General features: G+C 36.6%; 1 protein-coding gene across 2 annotated transcripts in view; it reads left to right on the forward strand.

Annotated features, from left to right (window-relative positions):
- Nucleotides 1-2106: 2106 nt before the first annotated feature.
- Nucleotides 2107-27500, forward strand: part of SECISBP2 (SECIS binding protein 2) — a 67440-nt gene continuing 42046 nt past the window's right edge. Inside the window, exons 1-7 of one of the 2 annotated variants that reach the window (XM_036740935.1) lie at nt 2107-2259; nt 4124-4272; nt 10779-11031; nt 11287-11410; nt 12920-13143; nt 13885-13960; nt 17576-17781. In XM_036740935.1, coding sequence (XP_036596830.1) covers nt 2224-2259; nt 4124-4272; nt 10779-11031; nt 11287-11410; nt 12920-13143; nt 13885-13960; nt 17576-17781 — 1068 coding nt within the window. In that variant the 5' untranslated portion in view covers nt 2107-2223. The remainder of the gene's footprint in view (nt 2260-4123; nt 4273-10778; nt 11032-11286; nt 11411-12919; nt 13144-13884; nt 13961-17575; nt 17782-27500) is intronic. The other variant, XM_036740936.1, reaches the window with a different exon arrangement.

Below are 27500 nucleotides of genomic sequence, written 5' to 3' on the forward strand. Positions count from 1 at the left end.
CCTTGCCTACCCTCTCCCCCTTGCCTCTCTTCACTACCTTCTCCGCCCTGGTAGTGGGAGATGCCCAGTTCTTGCGAGACTTGCTCAAATAAAGCTTGTTTTGTTTCTACCTTGAGAAAGCCAAGTCACCTCTGTGTTTTTATTTGAGTCAGTGGTCTGTTGTCCCACACATTGGTGTTGGGAGTATTTTGCAACTTCTTTTCTTGCCATATCTCTCTTCTTGTGAATTGGTTAAATAAAACTGGAGCACTAATGACTAGTGGCTAACAGTGGGAAGAATACACTAGAATGTATGATTAAGTCATTATCATTATAGAAAGCCACCCCATTGCCCATCAGGGACACCCCTAGAGCCCTGAGGGGGAGATGTAGACAGCCTTGCTACATGCACCCCTCTCAGTCTGAAAAAAGGGAACTGCAGATGTGGCAGATTTTGCCACCCTGGTTACTCTGTCTCTATGGGACTAGCTCTCCCTTCTGTGGTATTAATATGATCACAGATCTTCCCCACCAATTTAATAGGCCTCAGGTGGGGCTAGGTGGGAAAGCTTGATTGTATCTTTGTTTGTAAGTAGGCCTAAAGCCTCAACTTACTAGGTACTAAGCCCATTTGGGCCTGAGGCCCTCAGGGCGCTAAGGGGAGTTGCTAAGACCAGAGCCATTGGTATGTGCAGAAGGTCAATCATAAATTCAGCCAATCAGAGACCTGAGTTCTAGCCAATCAGATGCTGGCTTGGACTGTATATAAGGAGAGCCCAGAGTGTGAGAACCAGGATTGAAGAGGGACAGAACTGAGAGCAGCGGAAGAGAGTGATGAGCAGAGAGTTTTGATTCATGAGTAATTGTTTACAGGAAAGCTCTAGCAAGGGGGAAGATTACAGGGTGACTTGGTTCCTTGCTATAATACTGTTATAATTTCCTTATTGCTACTTTGAGGTGGGCTTACTGGTTTTGGAATATAATTGTTACTATATCGAATTGGGGTTATTGGTCTTGGGATTTTATCCTCTGGAGTCTAAATAAATGTTATACTTCCTCTGCTTTCTTCATAGAGAATTTTTCATACTTTGTGAATCCGAACCATTCAGGTGTGTTCATGGTCATCCTCAAAGTTGTGAATTTTGCCTTACTGATACACCTTCTCTCTTTGTCCTCCCGGAGAGCCCCTCAATTCTAATGATGTTGTCCTAGGTGAAAACTTCTGCCCCGTAGCTGGTGGGAGGTGGCTGATCTTGTGTTTGTTTCCCTTCTACAAACTGGAAAGACCGTCAAATCCCAGGGGACTTTATGGCCAGCCAGTTTCTCACTAGTGGTTGTTACTCCTTCATAATTTCAATGCTACTCAAAAGTAGGCTAGACTGCCTCCACAAGGCAGAGGTAGTAAGTTCCCATAAGGAAAAAGACTAGATAACCACTTTTCAGTTGTGTTGTTGAGGGGATTCTACTGTATTTAAGGCATGGTTGGTCCCATAGAACTCTGAAATTTTGCAGAGTGTTTCTGAGTTGCCTAAGGCAGATGGTGGTTAAGTAATTTTCTGTCACAGAAACAGCGTCAGGAGTGAATCTGAACCCAGATTATTTCTTGAGTCTAACACTGTATTCAGTGGGCTGCTCAGCTTTTACTCCTACTCTCATGGATCTGCGATTTTGTGATTTCACTTCTGCCTCAGGGATGCTGTTTGATAACCCATCCATGTCTGCCAGGTCATTTGGGGACCCTGTTATTTTCATCATTACTGACTGGATCTATGATTCAACTGATACAGGGAACTTGCAGGTCAATTTTTACACACACACACTAGCTCAAACCTCTGAGGACCCCCTGTATTTGGAAATAAAGGGGAAGTAAAAATAAAAAGATCGATACTTTTTAAAATAATTGATTTGTGAGGTTAAGAACTATCAGCGGATTTTACAGCGCGTGGGCGACAACACCCAGGAGTTCTTGGTTCTCCTGGAAGAGGCCAACGCTGCTCTTAAGTAACAAACTGCGGACAGACCACGTGCGCCCAGTCCACGTGCACCCCGCCTCGGGCGAAGTGCGCAAGCGCGCAGAGGGCGAGCAAACCAGAAGATACGTGAGTCGCGCTTCTGTGACGCACTTTCCTCGCGTCGGAGGAAAAAGGAAAAGCGAAGGCGGAGGAGGAGGAAGGAGGAGGGAAGGTGTCTTTGCTCCTCTGCGGGTTCCCCTGGGGAGCAGCCTTCCCTCACCCCTCCTCCGCCATGGCCTCGGAGGGGAAGAGGGAGCCCGCTAAGGAGGTAAGGGCGGGAGAGAGGGCATTTGGCTGCCCGTTAGCCCCGGGAGACCGGACCTCCCAGAGAGCTGACGTTCCGTAGGTTTGGGTCTGAACACCCTACTTGTCCACCCCGGCCAAGGCTGCTTGCGGGGAGAAGAGGAAGCCGACTGCGGCCTCCTTGGCGACTTTCGGCGCGCCCCCCCCCCCGCCCCCCCGTCCCAAAGCTCCTCTAGTCCGGGCCCCGTGGGGTGCGGGGCTGACGCCGGTCTCTCCTGTCTCACCGACCCGGAAACCGAGTGTCTTCGTTGGCCCCGGCCTGTCCCGGGGCCTTGAGATTCCCCTGGGCTCTGTGTGTTCGCCTACGCGGCCTTACTCTTTTATGTTTGTTCTCTACTCAATTAAAAACAAAAACTTTGACGTGACCACGGACCTAAGTCTCCTAAGGGCATACTGATGCTGCCACCAGCCCTTTAACAATCTATTATATTTTTGCTCGATAAAAACAAATTGGTGACGCATCTGAATACTTACTCATGTCATCCTATGACTTTATATTCTAAGACCGGGATGATAATAGTAAATGTTAGTTGCGTTATAGTCCGAGGCCGGGAGTCAACAACAACAACAAAAATCGAACAACTTTCCCGGCATTTAGCGTTGTTTTAATCGTAACAGAGCGAATAGTGACGGCTGCTGTGCTCAGGTTGAGAGCTTGCAATCGGGAAGCCCTGAATTCAGATGTTGCTTCTGGCGCATGCTGGCTTTGTTACCTTGGGCAAATCACTTAACGTTTCAGTGCCCTGGCCCGCTCTGTAATCCAGAGCATAAATTTCAGGGTAGATGAAGTTTGCTCATTAGGGGAAATGAAATCAGACATTTCATAAGAATGAATGAAATTCTGCAAGGATTTAGAACTTCAAAGAAAAAAAGTGATTAATTTATAAAAATTTCCCAAAGTTTTCATTTTTAAGGCTTTAAAAATGTATTTGAGATTAACTCTAACCACTAGATGGTGCCCTGGATTTTGTGTTTTGTTTGGGGGGTGTTTTTTGAGAGGGGGGGCGGGAGGGAGGGGGTTAGCTTGACTAAAACCTGAGTGAATTGATTGAAATATTTTCCTATACTGATATTTCTAAAAGTCAGCAACGGCAGTTGTGGAAAAAACTCTTTAAACAAGAGAATAAACCTAGAAGTTGTACTGTTTATGGAATTGCATAGAATATTATCGTGCAAGAATAGGAATTTTAATGTTTCAGATATGTCCATATTTAAGGGGAAAATGGTAATTTAGAGTTTTCACAAAGCATGACACTTATATTCAGCAGATCTTGTGATCATTAAGGGACATGAACAGATCACTAAGCAGAAAGTTAGCATTTAAGCTTTTTTTTTTTTAACATTTTTATGATAAATTTTTGCATATGTTTGAGTGCATTCTTATTAATTTATCATATGTACTTTTAACTTTCAGAGTGAACTATCATTCCTTCATAGTCATTCTTTACAACCAAAAATGAGAGATGAATGTATCTTTTCCCAGGTTTGAAAATGAAGCAGAGAAACAAACTTCTGGCTGACCAAGTCATAGCAGATTGAAAATATATGTCTTTTAAGTTGCATTTCCCTGATTCCTTCTTCTCCTACTTTATTGAATCACGATCAAAATGTTAACCTTTTTTCCCCATGAATTCTTAAGTGATACTTATATTTCACAATTACACTTAATAGAAAATATAGAGGGGAAAAAAAGTTTGGTCAATAATGTGTTTTAGCAGCACATCAGCAGTACCCTTGTAGTATTTGATCTCTTTGAGGGTTTTTTGTATGTGTGTTTTTTCAGTTGATTTCAGAATGCATGTAGCCAAAACCCCCCTTTTTTTCCTCAGGGCGGCATCAAGTTATCAGCAGATGTCAAACCGTTTGTCCCAAAATATGCTGTGCTTAATGTGGCATGGTCAGAATCCTCAGACGCATGTGTCTTCCCTAACTTCGCAACTACATGCTATCCATTTGTTCAGGAACTACCTGTGACTGAGTATGTATCTTTCTAAATGTCATGCCTTAAAGAGGAAATTTTGTATCTTGACTTCTTTTAAGTTTCCAGATTTGGTACAAATAACTTAGTGATAGGCTTTGTGTGAGGGTAGATTGGAAACAGATCTGGGATATAGTACAATATCGTGATGTTATGTGTGGTGTGACATTACAGTATTTTACACTGAAGTACTAAGGCTTCAGCTGTGTATTTTGTTTCAGTGGAACAGTGAACTGTGATTTTAATTGCAGTGGAGAGAAGAAGGAAGGCAAGCCGAAGGGACCCTTGAGACTAGCTAATTCTTTGGTTGCGGAATGGCTCAGTTCTGCATAGTCTTTAAAAGTGATTATATATAATGGAGAGACCTAATGTTTCATGAGATGTTGAGGAACCTCAAAGTATTTTCAGGATTTATTTTCACATCTGGTGTGCTGATTTTTACTTGGTACTTCACCGAAACCTAGTTGTATAAGAATTTAATACTATCTCCTTGTGTTCTTGGGTTTCTTTAGTGAAGTAGATGTTCTATTTTAAAGTTTTAATTCAGGAGGTTTTGGTTTTAGATGTCCTTCTGATCTTCACTCCTCCTCTCCCTTTACCTTCTTGAGAATTTCCTTATCTTACAGATAAGTATCAGAAAAGTATCTTATTTTCACTTAAATTTCCCTACCTTTCAAATAGATTGATAAACTAAGACTCAGTACAGTTAAATGGTTTATCCTAAGGTTACAGATCTAGTTTGTGCCAGAAGTGAAATTATCCTTACTTTTAGTTCGGTGTGTGCTGTCAATTAAACGGCCACCTGAACTTGGGCAAGTTAATTAACCTCCTAGACTTTTGGTTTTCCTCTAAGAGAATAAAGGTAATGAACTTCCAAGAATTTGGGCTTTTTGTCAGTACAGTAATCCCCACTGTAGAATGAGTACTTTATTCTTGAAGGTCAGAATGGATTAGAAATAATGTTCTCATTTTGCTGCATAGAGTGGACCACAAAAGCCTATTTGACCTGTAGTATAGTTGATGTAATTGTAGTACTAATTATAGTAGGAATTTTTTCTGCTGTGAGAGTTGAGGGGCAGAGGGAGGTGTAACTTGAGAGAGAGAATGAATGAGAGAGAGAGAGAGAACAAGAGAACACTTTTGGGTTAAGTGGTGGCAGTAGTAAGTTGTTTGGGTTAGAAGCAGAGGCTTTGAAAATTTTTGCATTGTTAAGTTATAATACATATTTTGACTTTAAAACGCTTTGCTATTTATACTTACACAAATTTAGAATGGACAGAAAAGAAGCTACAGTCCTTTAAAACTACTTTTTAAAAACTTAGTAAGATAGGCATATACAACTGTAGTCACCCAGATTGACTGTCTGTGGCACTTAAATTAAATAATTGCCAGTCTGTCTCTTCATGCTAGATTTATAATGTTTATGGTCTGGGTCAGTTTTAGTATATGACTCATTCATGTGCATTGCACTGCTCCATTGTAGACCCATGCGATCTATGAATCATTTTTCCTCTATTCTTTCTATTTTGATGATTGAAGTGGAAAGGACAAAACTTTTTATCTAAAAAATACAGGTTTTTCAGAATTTATGTATCTTTTGAAATTTTCTTTTCATTAAGGTCCTATTCGAATACCTCATTGTGACAAAGAGGTGTGTTCCTTAAGTCACAAAGACTATGCCAGTGGCGCACATGCTCTGGCTGGTTCTAGCAACCTGTGAAGTCTGTGAGTACAGCCTAGCTAAGTTTGGAGAGATTTGTTACTAGTTTGGCTATAGGATCAGGAATTTCCCAGCTACGGCATTTCTTGAAGACCATCTACAAGCTTGCAAAGGGTTTGTGATCTGTGACAGTGAAGGAAATACCAACATAAAAAAAATCAGTTTTGAAGTATTGACATAAGAACTTTGTATTTGAAAATTTGAAATAATAGGATGAGTTGATATATTTAATAGTGGAATAATATTAAAAGCTGTGTGTTTGCCAAATTACTTTTAGAGAAATTGAAGCCATTTCTGTATGTGCATTTATTGAAGTGACATCACCCCATAGAGGGGTTTGGTGTAGCATTGGTCTCAATTTAAGTTCCTGTGGGGGACTGTTATTATAGAACTCTGAGGAAGTATGTATTGAGGCTCCCTTCTGAACTGTTGTGGAGGAGGGAAACATTTAAACAAAACTTAACATTTAGACATTTAGCATAGCATCTAAGTCTGAAAAATCGAATGAATGAGTCTATAGTGAGCCACAGTGAACTTGAGCATTATTTTCTCCTTATTCACTTTACTTCTTATTAGTTCAAGTGTGCGCTCTCTCTCTCTCTCTCTCTCTTTCTCTTTCTCTCTCTCTCTTTCTTTCTCCCTCTCCCCCCCTCCCCCTCCTTTACCACTCCCTCTCAAAGTAACTAAGAAAAGATTTTTGGAAAGTATAGGCTGGAAACACTAAATCAGAGTTAGAAAAGAACATTACCTCCTCCTTTCCTTCCGCTTTCCACTCCATTTGTGGAGATGGGGGGACAAACAACAGTGTTTCGAAAAATGCCTCATTGCAATAAAGCATGTCATCGATGATTTGAGTGCAACAGTTATATCAGCCACTGTGTGGGAATACAGAGATGATCGTTACTATACTTACCCTTGTATTTTATCATCGAGATTGACGTCCGTGTGAACAACTCATAACTGTTAAAACCTGTTGTGTCTGCATGAAACCATTTTCTATGGGCCAGGGCTTGGAAATAACCACCTTATATAGACCAGACTTTGAAAGTGGTATTTATTAAAATGAGATTCTGATTGTGTTTAGAATACATTACATCAATAACATTATTACAAAAACATGTTCTATAAATAATTTTCATCTTCTAGCTTTGTTGATCTAGTCACAAAATCTCAGAATTGAGAAGTCAGGGATCTTGGAGGTCATTTAATCCAGTCTGCTTGAACAGGAAGTCCCTCTACATTTCTGAGAAGTAGGCATCTCAATTTTTGTTTGAAGACTTCCAGTGATGGGGAACATATCTCCCCCCCTTGAGAAAGTTCTAATTGATGGGAAGTTTTTGCTTGTATTAAATCTAGATCTATTTCAAAACCATTCCATTGCTTTGAGTTCTGCTCTGTGTGGCCAAGTAAAACAAGTTTAATCTCTCTCCTCCATATAACAGTTTTTCAAATACTTTGATAATTTTGTCATAACAAAGGTCTTCTTGCCTTCTTGAACTCATCCTGTGGATTAACTGGCCATCCCAGCTTTGTGTCATTTTTTGAAATTAATGAGTTTACTCTTAAGTCTTTATCTAAGTCCTTGTTAAAAATGCTGAACAGCATAGGGCCTCTAAGAAAGGGTTTCCTGGGGCCCTCGAAGTTGGCATCAGTATGTTAATGACCACTTTTGAATCTAATTATTTGGACAATTCCAAATTATACTGTCTAGGCCACATTACTTCCTATATTGTCCACAATTATAGCATGTGGAACTTTGTCAGAGTACGGCATCTCGCTGATCACCTCTCTATTAAGTCTGTCCAGAGAGGGAATTATGTTGGTTTTGAATGGTCTGTTCTTAAATTATTGGCTTGCTGAATTAACACTTCCCTTTCTCAATATTTATAAACTTTAAAATTAACTTCTTCATCCTTCATATCTGTACCATTCTTTCAAGTTTTGGGGCTTGGGGTTTTTTTTGCATCCATCTTTTTATCTTCATCTTTCTACTTAATCTACTGCAGGCCCTCATCAGGACTTGATTTTATTTAATTTTTTTTACTAAACTGAGTACAATATACAATTTATGTAAGCACAAATGTGGCTTTCCTCATCCAGAACTGAGTATGAGAGTGATTTCCATTTTAGAATTGTTGAGATTAGGATTGCAGCAAAACATTTAAGTAGGAATATACTATTCAGCAGTTTAGAGTATGGACTTTGATTTTGAGAGATACATTTGAGATCTAAGTAATTTGAAAGGATGAGCTTTGATAGGGAAAGAGAGGAGTTGAGAACTGAACCTTAGGGAATATATTGAGGGGTCAAGAAGTGGGAAGGTTTTCGTAATAAAAATTTCATAGTTTGGTGTTGAGAGGGATTGGAGTTTGAAGTAATTGGGAATGGAAGCCAGATTGTCAGGAAGGCAAAAAGTAGATGGAAAAGTAAGAAAATGGGAGCAGCTTAGTTAAATAAATGACACATTTTTAATGGTTGTGGAGAACCATACGTGTTTAAAAGCAGAAGCTAAGTAGTCTCTAGTGGAAAAGGATGGTGCTTGTGAGCATTATTGGGCATTTTATTCCTTTCAAAATCTGTTAGGTCTTTGAAGGGATGGAATCTAATAGGTAGTTGGAGTTTTTAATTTTAGAGAAGAGATAGCACTTTCTCTGACTGGAAGAATAGACATTTAGAGCTAGGTTGCAACTAAGAGAACTAACTCCCTCATTTTGAAGAACAAATTGAAGCCCAGAAAAAAATGACTCATCCAAAGTTGCACAGCTAAATAAATGTTAAGAGTCTAAACTAGAGCACAGGTCTGACTTTCGTGTCAGTGTTCATTTGTGGCTAGATTCTTTTTGTTCTTTTCTCATGTATTTAGCTTTTTCCGACCCTCAGAACACCGCTCTCTTACCTGAACTCTTTTTAAAAACTTTATAGTATCTACTAAAACTGAGCCAGGACATATAAAGATGCAGGATTTCAGTAAAGGAATGCCTGTGATGCTTTCTTTTTCTTCTAGACAAACAGCACTTCTTTTTGATTCATGTGGTTTCTATGTTGAGGATCTTACTGGGTTATCAGTTTGGGTAGGGGAGAGGATGAATTGCAAAAGAAGTGGACCTTACCCTTAAAGAGTGTTTTAAAGTATGTTAAATAATATTCTAAAAGAAGACCTCAAATAAGCATGTCACAGTATAGGGCAACATATGATTAAGTGCCAAAATGATGGTTCAGGATGTGAGTAATTTTTGTTATTTTATTTTAGGAAGACTCGGTGTCAGCTCTCTTCTTTCTCCACCTCTTGCAAACTGTTTGCAATTTAGAGCCGTGTATTTATAATAGCATTGTTGTACTACCAAAAATAATTTGTGGAGCTTTTGAACTTCATCATGGGATTTTTACTTGGGTTTCTAATTAATTCCTGGCCAATGATAATATTATTTTATTGATTTGTTATCAGAAATCCTCTGCTATGGTTAACTCATGGTGAACTTTTTTTAGTACCTTGCTATATGATTGTCACTTACTATAAAGAAAAATTATAATCTTGGTATGTAAATGATGTTTTTTACCCAACCACTTGCCAGATTTAGTTTACTTGTTTATTCTGCTATAACTTTTGACTTATTTTGGCCAAATTTGCTCTATTACTAAAAGGTAGGTATTGTTATATAAATTGAAGGTGTAATTTAGTTTATCATCTTGAGACAAAAATGGCATCCACAGGGAAAATTTTCAGTGACTTTTGTTCCATAATTTTAATGGCTTTCAATGAAGTATCTGTAAGATACTATAATGTGTATAGAACACATACTGGGTAAGGGTTAGTCAACCATCTTAAGTGGGTAGTGTTGACTTGTACTAAGTACTAGTGTTCCATTGGGCAAAAATAGCCCTGTTACATGCTGCTTGATGTTGTTTTGTTTCTATACTGATTACAGTCTGCAGTTCACAAACATAAGTATAGTACAGTATAAAGTTGGAGCAAGAGAGGGTTATGTGAAGAAGTGGGTAATTTAGGAGAACTCTTAACTCAACCATAGTTACTGTTGAAAAAAAGAAAACTTGGAAGAACCATAGAGTTGGGATATTTTGGGGAGTCTGTGGCAGATACTGTTAGTGGTAATTGCACTTTAGATTTTCCTCTGTCTTCTTGGTGGCTTTGGGATAGGTATCACTGTTAGGCTCCAAGATTTCTGCCATACGAGAGACCTGGACATTTTCCTCTCAAAAGCAGAATTTATTATGATTCTGATGGAATTGTATAAATTATTATACCACGATCTAGTGATCCTGTACAAATATAGTCTTTTTTATGGAATATTAAATATGCCTATTTAGTGGCATGTTTTATTTCATAATTTACTAGAATCTATAAAGTAATTGCATTATTTATTAAGATTCCTTGCTCCCCTCAAATTATTCCAAGAACAAATCTGTCATTTAAGAGCACATAATGCCTAAAGAGAATTATGAGTTGAGTAATTTTTTAAGTGCATTTGAAAAGAAAACATTTCCTCCAGAGGAAAATGTTACATATATGAAATTGGCTAAATTTATACAGTATACAGAAAAAAAAAAGATTCTTTGCAAAATAAGAAATACTAAAACGTTTATGAAGCAGTTAACCCTGGGTTGGCTAGGAGTATTAAGTGCTAGAATTTAAAATTTTCTAGAAATTTCAGAAATCTAGAACTCTCAAGTAAAAAGATCATAATTATTTCCTATTTATTATAAAGTGTTAGTCTCTGCTTGCTTTGTTATGTAAAACCTTCAATTAAAGTATACAATTTTTATTTAGACAGAAGGTTTATACCGAAGATGTCTCTCTTGGATCTTCTTCACCTTTCTCATCTCAGTATTCATCTCCTGATATTGCTGTTGATCACCAGTGCACCTCTTCTCATTCATCTGTGTCTACACAAAGTATTTGTTCAGTACCTGGCTCACAGTATGATTATAACCACCCTAAATGTTATAGTAATGTGCGAATAGTTAAATCCAGAAATGAACAAATTTGTTCTCTCCCACAAGAAACTAAAAGCTTGTTTAAGGTTAGTAGAGGCTGTACTTTTATTATATTTTTTAGTTTGTAATTATAATATTTATAAATAATAATCTGGTAAGTACTAATAACACATCCATTGTTTATCCCTTTTGTTGAGTATTTTAAATTGGGCATTAGGTTAATCTTTACTTCTCTTAAAAACAATTTATTGTTATCTTAAAATGACTTTTCTTGAAAAGTAATTTTAATATTTTTATAGGAGCTTTTTTTTGATTTCATGTCACTTTAATCTTTCCTGCAGAAAAGAACATGTGATGAGCAAAAATTAAACAATAAAGGGACTGAAGGAAATTTATCCTCTGTTATAAAACCAGCTAAAGGTTCCCATCAGATTTCTACCCACACTGAAGGTGGTTCAAAATCAGGTAAAAAATAATTGCTCAGGAACCATTGACATAAACCCAAAACAAGCAACAGAATAACAAAGGGTAGAGACCATTTGACGGTCTTAGTCCTTTTGACCTAGACTAATGGCCCTTGTTCATTGAAGGTGTGCAAAGTTTTTTAGTTCTTTTTCAGTTGAGCAGTTTTATGCTTCTTTACCTTCCTGATGCCATTTCCCCTTCCAGGGACTTTACTGGAGTGAAATGACAAAACTTATTGTTCGTTATATTAGTAAGTTATTTGATGAAGCATTCTTGGTCATCCTGGCAATTTCCGATGGAAGAATTGTTGCTATAACTGTTTCAATCGGTGATTTGGCTGGTGCAAAGCACTCTGGACTGAACTGCATTGCAAATTTGACCATGGAACCAAAGTATCATGTTTCTTAATTTTCCAGCTAGATTCTAGGACTTTTTAAAGTATGGCAGAGAATGTAGGTAGTGATTGAATGTTTTAGTTGCTTTTGAGTTCTCAAGTCTATTAGAAGCTAGATGGTTTTAGGAATATACATACGCTCATAGACTAGCATTTTGTTTGACTTTTGATTTCAATGATATAGGAAGCTTGCTATAAAGCAAATCTGCACCTCCCCCCCCCCGGTAGCTTCTCCTAAGCAGAGCTACTTCTCTGGTTCATGTTACTTATAAAGATTCTTGGATGTTTCTGTTAAAAATCTTGCAAAACAGATCCCGATACAGTTCAGTGCAGCCACTTAAATTTTGCTTTGCCAATAACTAGGTCATGTGGTGAAAACTAGCTCAAACTTTATGCTTCTAATTCTATTAACCCATAGATCACTAGAAACTTTGGAGAATTAAAGTTTTTACATTCTCCTTACTATTTCTATCTTTATCTAAAAACTATCTGATATAAACACTGCCAATGACAGGCTGAAGGAAGAATCTAAAAAAAAATAATAATCAGTGAGGACCTGACTTGCAAATGAGCCCTTCTGGTTAAAGATTTAATGTTTACCGAAGTAAGGATAGAGGGAGGAAGGTAGCCTAATAGTACCAGATCTCAAACTGTATTACAAAGTGGTAATCATCAAAACAGATTGGTACCAGCTAAGAAATAAAGTGCTGGATCAGTGGAATAGATTAGGTACGCAGTACGCAGTAGTGCATGTTGATAGTGATCTCTAGTGTTTGATAAATGCAAAGATCCAAGCTTTTGGAACTAGAACTCACTCAAACATTTTTGCCAGCTTTCATTATGTGTACTCAGTTTCTTGGCCAAAATCCCATCACTTCCTGGAGCCATGGTCCAGAAATCCAAAACACATTCTCATAATAATTAGTACTTCTGGATCTTTATATGTTGTCCTGTGACATGTAAGGAGTGTAACTTAGGTATAACAGAAGTTAATCAGAATTGTTTGAAGAAACTGTAGTTATCAAGTCTTTGCTTCTTTAGTATTGAATTTTGACTGAATATAATTACACCTTTTTGAACCAATTTTATACTTAATTTTAATGCTATAATTGCAGAGGCTTATCATAAACGTGCAGACAGGAAACCTAAACCCAGCCAAAAAAATGTACCTTCTTCCACACCTGAATTTGAATTTAAGCTGTTGGATTTTCCTAAACTGCAAGGCTCTCAGAACAGTGACATAACAGAGGTACAGAAGCAACCCAAATGGGGACCTTTGAGCTCCACTGCTAGTGATATATCCCTCATAACAGAAGTGCTGAAACCTATGTTATCAAAGGTTAGTTAAGATTTTGTTGTTTATGTTTTTAACTTTCTTGTCAAAATATCTTGCATCATTAATGTGAACATAAACTTTTTCAAGTTAATCATCTCCTAAAACTTATTATTGCAACTTTAAAAAGTTGAGAAAATAGAAAAAAAAATCCAAATTGTTCCCCTCATTTTTTGCATCTGTATCATCTTGGGATTCCCCCTCCCATTATTGTTATTAAATATAAAAATTCAGAGGTACTGTTTATAGTCTTATTTATGGCATTGAAAATCTTTTTTGTCTAAGAATGTTCATACTGAGAAAGGTTGGGAACCACTGTTTTAGAATGTACATACTATAGTCATAGTTGAGATAATAGATTATTTCCATGTTATAAACCATTCTACAGTCATTTGTCTTGCTTTAACTTTTGTGGCAGTAAAAAATTAATTATGCTTCCTTGTTCATCAGTTGCAATCCAAAAGTAAAATTGATCTTTAAAAAGAATGCTAGAAATAAGGTTGACTACTTTACATTATGGAAACTATTCAAGCTTAGTCATTACCGTAATTACATAGCACTCAGTTTCTTTTTTTGTTACTTATGTTGGCATCATTGTAATTATGTGTATTTTTTTGCGTCATTATACTTACATATTTTGCTTATTTCACACAGTATCACTTCATGTAAGTCTTCCCCATGAGTGTGACTTAATTGATTTGACTTCTGTCTCTCATAATAAGAAAAATACCCTTGTTTGTTTTTTAGGAAGAATTAATTGTGAAAGCTGGAACAGCTACATCTGAGCCTGAGAATGACACCAATTCACCCTCATCTACAAGAGGTAAGAGTGCCTGTAGAGTATTTTTAAAGATTTGAGTGATTTAGATAAAGTCCAGATTTAACTGGTTAATCAGCTAATTTTGATTATTTTCCAAAACACTTAAAAGATTGCTGAGTAATTTTTGAACTGTTGTTAAGAGTATGACAGAAAAATCTTAAAGCATGAAAATGATTTCCTGGGCTTAAAGTGAGCAAAGAAAATGTTGCCAACATCTAGTTTGGTAGCAGGACAAAGAGGAAGAGGGCAACTTTAAAAATGAACTATTTTGCATTTATGTGTAAGATTGAATGGAATAGCATGCTATTTTATCAATCTTGGTTAGATTCTCATATAGGATTAAAATGTTCTGAAAGGAGTTTACTATAATTATTTTCTCTCTATAGAATGAGAACAAAATTTAATATTTCTTAAAAGAGCAAAAATAGAGTATCCTAAACATGTTGCATTTTCAAATTACTCTTTTTATAACCAAACATTCAAATTGCCTTTATTTTAGATTTGTTAGATTTTTTAAAAAAATAACTCACTTAAATCATAATTTAAGGTGAAAAGTACAAGAATACTGCCAGCATGCTTTTAAATAATGCAGCACAATCTGTCTTTTACCTTGTGGGGTAGCCACAAGCTTCTGACAGGTGTTGGCTTATAAAGTTCACCTGCAGATATCTTGATGGATGTCCTTTTGTTTTGTCTGTATATAGAGTTTCATGGGTACCTAAGAAGTAGTGTTGCTGTACTTATACCTGTGTTCTAAAAAGAAATATATTACCAGTTATTGTGATAGCTGAAGTCTAGTGATCTTTGGCTTCTGATGTTAAAGGTACACATCAAGGTTAGTAGGGATGCAGCTTGATCTTTAGCTTTTTAATTTTGTGTGTTTGCCACGTGGATTTATGGGCTGTTGTTTTTTAATTGAATTCATTGTTTGTCCTTTTTTCCTGAAAAGAAAAGCATTGTTCCTACTCCCATTAGATTAACCTTACAGTTATTGGGGAAAGTTTGATATGCATGCAATAAGGAGGAAAAACATTTAGTGAAGACTTAGTTTCCAAAGAGAAATTTTGAATAGCAGCCCAAATCGATTATGCATGCTGAACAAACAACTAGAATTTTTTATTTAGTATTTTGTTTTTCCCCAGTTACATGTAAAAACCATTTTTAACATTCATTTAAAAAATTTTCTTTGAGTTCCTAATTATCTCCTTTCCTCCCTCCTCACTCCCCTTATTGAGAAAGCAAGCAGTTTGATATAGGTTATACATGTGTATTCATGTAAAACATATTTCCATATTAGTTGTGTCGTGAAACAAAACATAGGCAAAAAAAAATCCTCAAGAAAAATAAAGTAAAAAGATCTATCTTATATTCAGACGCCATCAGTTCTGTCTCTGGAGACAGGTAGCATTTTTCATTATAAGTCCTTCAGAGTTGTCCTGGATCATTGTATTGCCAAGAATAGCTAAGTCATTCGCAGATGATATTGCTGTTACTTTGCACACAGTACATTTCACTTTGCTCATGTAAGTCTTTCCAGGTTTTTCTGAGAGCATCCTGCTCACTTGTTTTAGCACAGTAATATTCTGTCACAATTGCATACCACATTTTGTTCAGCCATTCCCACTTGATGAGCATCCCTTCAATTTCCATTTCTTTGCCATCAGTAAAAAGCTGCCATAAATATTTTTGCACATATAGGTCCTCTTTCTTTCTGTTTTTTATCTCTTTTGGGATACAGATCTAGTAGTGGTATTGCTAGGTCAAAGGGTATCATAGTTTTATAGCCCTTTGGGCATAGTTTCAAATTACTCTCCAGAATGGTTGAATCAATTCACAACTCCACCAACAGTGCATTAATGATCCATTTTTCCCACATCCCTTCCACCATTTGTAATTTTCCTTTACTGTCCTGTTAGCCAATCTAATAAGAATGAGGTAGTATCTCAGAATTGTTTTAATTTGCATTTCTTCAATCAATTGTGGGGAGTTAGAGCATTTTTTCACATGGCTATAGATAGCTTCTTCATCTGAAAACTGTTCATATCTTTTGATCATTTATCAATTGGGGAATGCCTCTTATTTTTATAAATTTGACTCATTTCTCTATATATTTGAGAAATGAGGCCTTTATCAGAGAAGCTTGCTTCAGAATTTTTTTCACAGTTACATTGCTAACTATATTTTCCTCCATCCTATCCCCCCATTTGTTCTGTTCTCTCTCTATCTCCTTTCACCCTGTCCTTCCTCAAAAGTGTTTTGCTTCTGACTACCCCCCCCCCCCACTCTGCCCTCTCTTCTGTCACACACACAATCCTTTTCTTGTCCCCTTCCCCTCCTATTTTGCTGTAGGGTAAGATAGATTTCTATACCCAGTTAAGAGTTTATGTTATTCCCTCTTCAAGCCAATTTGGATGAGAGTAAGGTTGACCCACTTCCCTGCCGCCCCACCCCCATCTCTTCCCTTTTCCACTCAGAACACTAAAAGTTTTTTCTTTCCTCTTTTATGTGAGATAATTTAGCCCATTCTACTTCTCCCTTTCTCCCCATGTATTCCTCTTTCTCACCCCTTAATTTTATTTTTTTAGATATCATCCCTTCATATTCAACTCATATCTTTGCCCTCTGTCTATGTATACTCCTTCTAATTGCCTTAATAATGAGAAAGTTTTTATAAATTACAAGTATCTTCCCACATAGGAATGTAAACTGTTCAACCTTATTAAGTCCCTTATGATTTCCGTTTCCTGTTTACCTTTTTATGTTTCTCTTGAGTCTTGTATTTGAAAGTCAAATTTTCTATTCAGCTCTGGTCTTTTTATCAAAGAATGCTTAAAAATCTTCCGTTTCATTGAATGACCATTCTCCCCCCCCCCCCCCCCCCCCCCGAAGGATTATACTCAGTTTTGCTGGGTAGGTGATTCTTGGTTGTTATCCTAGCTCCTTTGCCCTCCAGAATATAATATTCTAAGCCCTCTCATCTTTTACTGTATAAGCTGCTAAATCTTGTGTTATCCTGACTGTGGCTCCACCATACTTGAATCATTTTCTTTCTGGTTGCTTGCAATAATGTGTGCTTGACCTGGTAATTCTGGAATTTGACTACAATATCCCTGGGAGTTTTCATTTTGGGATCTCTTTCAGGAAGTGATGAGTGAATTCTTTCGATTTTTCCCTCTGGTTCTAGAATACCAAGGCAGTTTTCTTTGGTAATTTCTTGAATAGTGACATCTAAGCTCTTCTTTTTTTTTTTTTTTTGGAGCATGGCTTTCAGGTAGTCCAATAATTTTTAAATTATCTCTCCTGGATCTGTTTTCCGCGTCAGTTGTTTTTCCAATGAGATATTTCATATTTTCTTCTTTTTTTTTAATTCTTTTGGTTTCACTTTGTTTCTTGATTTCTCATAAAGTCATTGGCTTCCATTTGTTCTATTCTAATTTTTAAAGAATTATTTTCTTCAGTGAACTTTTGTACCTCCTTTTCCATTTGACCCATCCTACTTTTCAAGGAGTTTTTTTCTTCAGGAAATGTTTGTGCCTCTTTTTCCATTTGGCAAATCAATTAGAACATTTAAGCATTATTGTTTGAAATTTTTCAGTAATTACAATTATTTTTGAGCAGAGCTATCTTGGACACCAATGGGTTATGTTGTTCGGTCAACAACCACTGAAACACCAACCCTTAAAAATGTTACTTCACTGGAAAATACAAAGAAAAGTGGTTCATCAGCAACCCCTAAGAAAGTTACTGCATCATTCTCATCACCTGAAGTTCTAACTACCAATGCTTACAACAGAGAAAAACAAATAGCTCGGAATCCTAAAAAGGTATGCAAAATAAATTCCCATTCTCTCTTTGTTGATTCTGTCCATAAATATCCCTAATGAATCCTTATTGAAAAATTGCTTAGTATATATATTACATCAGATGTTGCTTAACATGTAGATACCTTGGATCTAAATATCCATAAAGTAACTACTAACAATTAAAAACTAATAGAACATAGTGGTTTTTAAGGCACATGCTTTAAACACTACATTATCAGGGAATTCCACTGTATTTTTTTTTTAATTGTGGAAAAGATTTGGTGCATTGTGCCTTGGAAAATCAGTAGAAGTTCAGTTTGACATTATAGCTTTTTGAAGTGGCAACTTTATATGGGTGAGACCAATACCTCCAGTAGCAAAGAATAGTGAAACAAGAAAAAGCTATCAATCTGCCATTCTTTTTCATGTCTTGGTCCAGAGTCCTGTTGAGTCAAAGTAATCCAGAGACTCCACTCATGCTGGTGTTATTCCGTCAATTTCTTTAAGTTTCAATTTTGCAACTATATTTTTCCTGGAACCCAGAGTGTTTTGAGGCTTTCTGGTGGATCATGGAAATAATATTGCTGAATTTGTAGTTGGCATTATTTATCGTTGGAACTATAGTCCTGGGAATATCTCATTAGCTTTTCTCTCTAAAAAACAAAAATTCTTCTTTATAGCAAATAGATAAAGTCAAAATGATAGGATCAATTTCTACCGAGGTTCCCCCTCCTACCACTATGTAGTTTAAGCTAGTTCTTTTCCTGAAAGGCAAGGAAGCTGTCTCTAGAATTTGGTTGGCCTAGGAGACTAAAGCTCAGGCAGAACTGTGGCGATGTTGCTTTATGTTTACTTAAGGATCCTAAGGCATCTTAAGGTACAGAAAAGTTGGTAATTTTTGTGGGTTTTACTTTACATGTTACTTTATGAAAGCTATTGTTTGAATTAATTCTTCGGTTGAATCACTAAAATTCTCTGAGTAAATTTGCAAAAAAGCCAATAATTTGTTTTTCTTTTTGCCTTTATGTATACCCTGAATTTGTTATTGTAATTGTTTTTCATTTTATTGCCATAGCTAGCATTTCTATAGCTATATCAAATTATAGTGGTGACGGTGGTTAATTTCACCTGTGATCTTATTGGAAAGTCCTCTGGCATTCCTCCATTACATATAATACTAGCTATGAGTTTTTATCATATTTTGGAAAGGTCTGTTTTTTTATACTTAATTTTTTTTTGCATAAATAGGTATCATATTTTATCAAAAGCTTTTTTTCTATATCTCTTGATAAAAGCATATTTACATTTATACTTTTACTAATATTGAACCAACCCTGCAGCATTGGTATGAATCCAACCCAGTCATTGTGTATAATCTTTTTTAATATGTTTCTGTAACCTTTTTTCTAACATTTAATTAATTATTTTCCATTGATAACTTATTAGAGATATTGGTGTATAATTTTCTTTCTCTACTTTATTACTCCCTGAGTTAAGTATAAGAATCATATTTATCTCATAAAAGGAACTTGGTAGAATTCCTTCTTTTTCTACATTTGCAAACTATTTATATAATATTAGAATAAATTATTCTTTGAATATTTTATTTAGTTCATTTGTAAATTCATCTGCTACTGGGGTTTTCCTTTTTGGGAGTTCATTTATGGCTTGTTCAACTTCTTTATCATAAATCGGGTTATTTAAATTCTCTAATTCTGTTAATGTCAATATTTTGTATTTTTGTTAATACTAATGCATTTCATTTAAGTTACTAGTTTTGTTCACATATATAATAAATATAAAATTCAATAAAAATAATTTTTAGTAATTTATTTTCTCCATTTGTTGTGAATTTTTCTTTTTTCATTTTTGATATTAGCAATTTGATTTTACTCTCTTTAAATCAGATTAGCTGTGGTTTAATCACATTAGCTAAGGTTTATCTTTTGTTAATGTTATTAAGAAGCTACGAGGTTTTATTTTTTCCAATTTTTTTCCTCTGGTTTTCAGAATTTTTATTTTTGTGTTTAATGTGTATTTTTTTTCTTTGTTGCTTTGTTTAGTACTGTGTTCTCTCTCTCATTTGTCAATAAAAGTGTTCAGATGTTAACTTAGCCTTAAGGACTGCTTTGACTGAATCCCAAATGTTTTTTGTTGTCTTGTGATTTTCTTGGACCAAACTATTCGTATTATTTGTTCTTTGGTACATCAGTTCTTTGAGATTAAATTTAGACTTAATTTGTTCCAATCCTTTTTTCAAATGATACTTATTGTTTATAATTTTTATTGTATGATGGTTAAATGTTTCTGCTTTTATTCATTTTTATGAGGTTTTCATGCCCTACCACAATGGTCAGATTTTATAAAGGTCCTTGCACAGCTGAGAATAATGTATATTGATTTCATTTCTTAAACGTTATTCTCTACTCACTGTTCCGTCCCAGATCTAAGCTGTTACCAGTGTCTGTTGATTTTACCTCTGTAACATCTCTCACATATGCCTCTTTCTCCCTTCTGACATTGTGCACCACTCTAGCAATTTCAAGACCTCATCATTACCTAGCTGGATTATTGCAATAGCCTGCTGATCAATCTAGCCTGCTTCAAGTTTCTCCCCACTCCTTCATTTAGCCAACAAAGTGATTTTTCTAAAGCATAGGTTTGACCATTGTTTGACTTCCTGTTGCCTCCAGGATCAAATAAAAAATGTTCTGTCTGGCATTCAAAGCACCTTGACAACTTAGTCCCTTCCTACCTTTCAAGTCTTTTTACTCTTATCTCTCCACCATGTACTCTTTGATCCAGTGACACTGGCTTCTTGGCTGTTCCATAGTATAAGGTGGTGCATCTCTTGGCTCCTGACATTTTTCTGGTTGTCCGCCATGATGGGAATGCTCTTCCCTCCTCAAATCTACCTGATGACTTCTCTGGCTTCATCTAAGTCCCAGCTAAAATTCCATCCTGTACAGGAGGTCTTTCCCAAACCCTCTTAATTCTAGTGCCTTCCCTCCATTCATTATTTTCTTTTTAGCCTGTATATAGTATGCTTTATACATAATTGCTTACATGTTATCTTTCCCAGTAGATCATGAGCTCCTCAAGGACAAGGACTCTCTTTTGCCTCTATTTGTGTCCCTAGTGCTTAGCACAGTGCCTGGCACACTGTAGGCATTTAATAATTGTTTATTGATTGATCAAGTAATTAATTGCCATTGTTTTATTGTACCTAATTTTTCTAAGATTTCTTGTTTATCTTTTTGTTAGATTTCTCTGCTTCCGAAGGGGGTTTGTTGTGATCCCCAACTATTATAGTTTTGCTGTTTCACCCTTTAATTAACTTTTCCTTTAAATTAGGAGTTCTTAATCTTTTTTGTGTGTGTCACAGATTCCTTTAGCAGTCTAGTACACTCAGAATATTTTTAAATGCATAAAATAAAATACTTAGAATTACAAGGGAAAGCAATTATATAGAAATGTAGTTATTGAAATATTAAAAAAAAAAGTTCATGGACTCTAGGATAAGAACCCTTGCTTTAGAAGCTGCCTTTCAGTGTATATATTTCAACTATTGAAATTATTTATTATCTATGGAATTGTTAAATGTAATGTAATTTCTACTGTTGCTTTGTCTGAGATCATAATTGCTATTCCAGCTTTCATGAATTTTGCCTGAATTTTCTTTTCAGGTGTATTACTTTAAGATATATTTCTCTCTTATGCTACTACCTTCCTCTATTTACAGTTATGATTGTTTATTATGGATTTTCCTTCCTTATTTTATAATTTTTTTTCTACCTGTCCTCATCCCCACTTTATGAAAGAGTAGTGACAGTATGATTAACACTAGTAATCTATAATTGAAACAGTCTGCTTCTCCTTTTGACTGCTTGTAGAATTTTTTTCTTTGACTTAGAACAGGTGCTCTCAACCTTTTTGGTGTCATGGACCCCTTTGGCACTCTGTTCCATCCTATGGACCCTTTCTCATGTTTTTAAATGCATAAAATAAAACACATAGGATTAAAAAATAGACTGATTATATCAAAGTAGTTATCATTGTTTAAAAAAAATTCACAGACTCACTGAAATCTGTCTACTGACCTCAGGGCCCCAGATTAATCTTTGAAATAGAAGCTCTGAATTTTGACAGTGACCTTCCTAGATATTTTTCAATTTGGTCTTTGTTTCGGGATTTGCTTCTTTTTATTTTAACTTTGCCTTCTGATGGCAGTTTCCACTTATGATTTCATTAAATATGATATCTAGGTTTTATGTTTTGGTCATAGTTCTTTAGGGAGTCTGATGATCCTTAAATAATTCTCTTGACTTTGTATTTTTTAAATTTTTCATTCTTTTAGCTGTGTTCTGTAACTTCTTTTTGTCTCATTGAATCGTTCAGTTCTTTTTGCTCCATTCTATTTTTCAGGAAACCTGTTACTGGGATAAGATTTTAAGCTTTTTATTCTAAATTATTCTATTTTTTATCCCTCTAGGGTTCTAATATCAGTTCTTTTTTTTTCTCTTTATTTCTTCCTGCTATTTGGAGCCATTGTGGATAAGCCTCTGCTTATACTCATTGTTGAATCATTCTCTTCTAACTTTACCTTCTTGGCCTCTCTTAACCTACTTAATTTCTTTTTGCATTTGGTATTTTTTCTTATTTATCATAATTATACCTTTAGTTTTTGGATAGTGATTTTGTGGTAGGTAATGGCTGTCCACTTCTATACTCTTGGAGTAGGCAGGCTTTATTTGGTTCTGTACCCTCTGTGGAGTGGATGCTGATGGTATTGAAGTGCTGGATGACATGATTAAGACCAAGCCTTGCAGTCTCTGACATAAGCGTCCTCTTCTGGTGGCCCAGTATATTGTCTCAGCACTTTTTTGGGGGCTGGAGGAGGCAATTGAGGTCAAGTGACTTGCCCAGGGTCACACAACTAGTAAGTATCCAAGGCCAGATTTGAACTGACGTGCTTCCGTTTCCAGGGCTGGTACTCTACCCACTGTGCCACCTAGGTGCCCCTCAGCATTGTCTCTTACCCCTGAATAATCTTCACCTGAGCTTTGGATCTGCTGTCAGTGTGACCTAGACAGACTTCTGTTGAGTGTTTGCCGTTTTTGTTCTCAGGCTTTCTTCAAAGCCCCCATTTCATATGCTCCTGGGCACTGTGTTGGTTTTGTCTCCTTCTGTACCTTCTTATATCTTAGTGCTCTAAAGTATTCCCTGCTCCTCTGTCTCCAGGTACAGTTACCCATCCAGGATGGTCCAGTCTCCCTCCCTTCTCATATAGTCCCAGGCAGACATCCAAATGTGGCTTCAAGCCTTGACTGTAAAAGTTAGCATCTGCTTTTCTGTCCCTTGTCCCCACTCAGAGTACCTGTAAATTTCAGTCCCCTTTTAGCAGAAGTTGGGCTAGTTTCTGATTCTCCTAAAGTATTCTCAGTCAGGTCATACTCTGACTTCAGACCTGCTTACCAGCCTAGGTGCTATCTCTTTTCCTTTTTAAACTGATGACTCTTAGACCTATGTCCGTCTCCTGGGCTACAAACCTTCATCATCAACTGCCTTTTAGATATTTCCAATTGGATGTGCCATAGGTATCTGAGACTCAATATCTTCAAAACAGAACCAGTGATTTTTCCCCCTGAACCAGGGTTCTTAACCTAAGGTCTCTGAAATGTTCTTTTGGGTTTTTTTTTTTACTTTGATAAATATTTCAACATAGTTGGTTTACTTTGTAATCTTATGTATTTTATAAATAGTATTCTGAGAAGGGAACCATTGGCTTCATCAGACTGCTACATAAGTCCATTACACAAAAAATTTTAAAAACCTTGTCTCAAAGTCACCTGTCTTCTAAACTTTGCTATTCCCATTAAGGGAACTAATATTGTTCCAGTTACTCATGTTTGTATCTTTGCCCTCATCCTCAGCTCCTCATTCTTAGCTCATCCCATGTATCCAAATTGTTGCCAATCATGTAATTTCTGAACCCACAACATCTCCCAAATCCTTCTTTCCACTAATATGACCACCACTTTTACTTCATCACTTATTACATGTACTATTAGAATGACCTTGAAGATGGCAGAATAAAAGCAGGGACTTACTTGAGCTCTCCTCTAAATCCCTCCAAATACCTGTAAAAAATGACTAAACAAATTCTAGATCAACAGAACCCTCAAAATGACAGAGTAAAACAAATTTCCAGCCTAAGACAACCTGGAAGGTTGACAGGAAAGGTCTTGTACCAATCAGAGAGGAGCACAGGGCAGCATAGACCAGGCCCCAGAAAACCTGGAACAAGCCTCAGGGAACTGAATCACAGGAAGTTGTGGCAGTTTCCGGACTTGTCAACCCACAAATGCCAAAGACAACTTAGAAGATCAGTAGGCAAGGTCTGTCGGACCAGCGTAAGAGAAGACCGCAGTCCCCCCAGCCCCAGGGTGGTGGTAGCAGCTGTAGTAGCTGCTGCTTCCATTGCTCTTAGCCCACAGACAGTGGGGGGATTGAGTGGCTGATCAGAGGGGCATTTCAGGGATTTCTTTGCTGGCCCTAAGGCAAGATTCTCTTGCTTTGCCATGCTTGGATCTGGGTCACAGTCCTGGGTGGCGGTCCTTAGGCAAGGAGAAGCACTGGTGTGGCAGAGCTTGTGGCAGCAGTGGAGAGGGAATCCTCACAGTTCCAAGGCAGAAAAGAGTGCTTGTGGTCACTCACAGGCCAGGAGAAGAGTAAACATCTTTCCTTGGATCATACCACCTTAGAAGAACTGAAAATTTACAGGTGCCTTGAAGTATCTCTGAAAACAGCTGCACAAAACCCCTGAAGCTTGGGGCAGTACTCCCTCCACACTGGAAGCAGAGTCCTACCTTAACAAAGAGTTAAAAAGTCAAGTAATTGGCTGGGATAAAGAGCAGACAGTGGCCGGGGTGGGGGGGAGGGACGACACTCAAGACTATGGAATCTTACTGCAGTGGCAAAGAAGATCAAAAAACACAACTAGAAGAAGACAACAAAGTCAAAGCTCCTATATCCAAAGCCTCCAAGAAAAATATGAATTGGTTGTAGGCCATGAAAGAGCTCGAAAAGGATTTTGAAAATCAAGTAAGAGAAGTAGAGGAAAAATGGGGAAGAGAAATGAGAGTGATGCAAGAAAATCATGAAAAATGAGTCATCAGCTTGCTGAAAGAGACCCCCAAAAATACTGAAGAAAATAACCCCTTAAAAACAGACTAACCCAAATAGCAAAATAGAAGAATGCCTTAAAAAGTAGGATTGGCCAAATGGAGAAGTAGGTCCAAAAGACCACTGAAGAAAATCATTCCTTAAAAATTAGAATGGAGCAAATGGAAGCTAATGACTCTATGAGAAATCAAGACATTATAAAACAGAACCAAAAGAATGAAAAAATGGAAGACAATGTGAAATATCTCATTGGAAAAAGAACTGACCTGGAAAATATATCCAGGAGACATGATTTAAAAATTATTGGGCTGCCTGAAAGCCATGATCAAAAGAAGAGTCTAGATATCATCTTTCAACAAATTATTAAAAAGAAAAACATTATTGAGGAAAACTGCCCTGATATTCTAGAACCAAAGGGTAAAACAGAAATTGAAAGAATCCACTGATCACCTCCTGAAAGAGATCCCAAAAGAAAAACTCCTAGGAGTATTGTAGCCAAATTCTATTTTTCCCAAGTCAAGGAGAAAATATTGGAAGCAGCAGAAAGAAACACTTTAAGTATTGTGGAAAGATATCAGGTTAACACAAGATTTAGCAGCTTCTACATTAAGGAATTGAAGGGCTTGGAATATGATATTCTGGAGGTCAAAGGAGCTAGGATTAAAACCAAGAATCACCTACCCAGAAAAACTGAGCATAATACTTCAGGGGGTAAAACTGATATTCAATGAAAAAGAGCACTTTTGAGCATTCTTGATGGAAAGACCAGAACTGAACAGAAAATTTGACTTTCAAATATAAAACTCAGGAGATACATAAAAAGGTAAACAGGAAAGAGAAATCATAAGGGACTTATTAAAGTTGCATTGTCTACATTCCTACATGGAAAGATGATATTTGTAACTCATGAGACCTTTCTTTAGTATAACAGTAGTTGGAGGGAATATAGATAGATAAATAGACAGCACAGAGTGATTTGAATATGAAGGGATGATATCTAAATAATTAAGGGATGAGAGAGTGCAGTGTACTAAGAGAAAGAGAAAGGGAGTGGTAGAATGAGGTAAGTTATATCACATAAAAGAGGCAAGAAAAAGCTTTTACAGTGGAAGGGGGAGGTTAGAAGGAAAGAATGAACCTTACTCTCATCATATTTGGCGTAAGAAGGGAATAACATACATACTCAATTGGGTATGAAAATCTATCTTACCCTACAGGAAAGTAGTGGGGAATGGGATGGGGGAATGATAGAAGGGAGGGCAAATTGGAGGAGGAGGTGGTCAGAAGTAAACACTTGAGAAGTGACAGGGTCAAAGAAGGGAATAGAATAAATGGTTGGTGGGATAGGATGGAGGGGAATATAGTTAGTCTTTCACAACATGACTATTATGGAAGTGTTTTGCATGACTAAACATGTATCACCTATATCAAATTGCTTGCCTTCTCATTGGGGGGGCGCGGTAAGAAGGAAGAGAATTTGGAACAGTTTTAAAAATGAATGTTAAAAATTGTTTTTACATGCAACTGGGAAATAAGATATACAAGCAATGGAGTATAGAAATTTATCTTGCCCTACAGGAAAAGTGAAGGGAAGGGGCTAAGACAAGGAAGGGGTGGGGAGTGATAGAACAGATGGCAGATGGGAGAAGCAGTAGTCAGAATGCATGCCATCTTGGAGTGGGAGAAGGAGAGAGTTGGGGAGAAAATTTGGAACTCAAAATCTTGTGGAAGTGAATGTTGAAAAATAATAATTAATTTAAATAAATGAAAAAAGAATGACCTCCTGATTGGTTTCCCTGCCTTAGTCTTCTTGCCATCTAAATCCATCCCCTGTATAACTTCAAAAGCAATTCTAAAATATAGCTCTATGTCACCTTTGCTCAGTATGCTCCAATGGCTCTTTGTTCTCTTTAGACTCAGATATTACTGTTTGGATTTTTAAATGCTTCATAACTGAGGCCCATTCTTCCTTTCCAGTCTTATTTCACATTATTCCCCTCTACACATTCTGTGGTCCAGTTGCTTTTCTCACATGGTATTCCAATTTTTGTCTGTAATTGTCCCCATACTTACTATGCCCTTTCCTTCAAAGGCCAACTCAGATACCACTTTTCATATAAAATGTTTCATGGTTCCTCTCTAAAATTGCCTTGTATCTGTTTTTCTTGTCTTTTGTACCTCCTTCTAGGTGGACAAATTAGTGTAAACTCTTTGAAGGCAGGGGCCACCTTTTGTCTTTGTGTCCCAGGGCAGAGCACAATCTTAGTGCACAAGAGAGCTAATAGATGCTTGTTGATTGATTTAACAGTGTTTGCAACATTCCATACCATTCTGTCTCATCTCACACCTCTGTAGAAGTTGATATCTTTTTCTGAGGCCACAATTATTCATTAAGATTGAGAACTTGACTTTTTTAGTGTTTTTTGTTCACATTTTTATAGTCCTTGCATATTTTGGTTTTTTTCCATTTTATGCTATATCATTTTACATAGAACATTCCATGTTTTCCAGAATTCCTCATAGTCATTATTTCTTATAACACAAGAATATCACAT

The sequence above is a fragment of the Trichosurus vulpecula genome, chromosome 1 (assembly GCF_011100635.1).
Source record: "Trichosurus vulpecula isolate mTriVul1 chromosome 1, mTriVul1.pri, whole genome shotgun sequence".
In the NCBI taxonomy this organism is placed as follows: Eukaryota; Metazoa; Chordata; class Mammalia; order Diprotodontia; family Phalangeridae; genus Trichosurus; species Trichosurus vulpecula.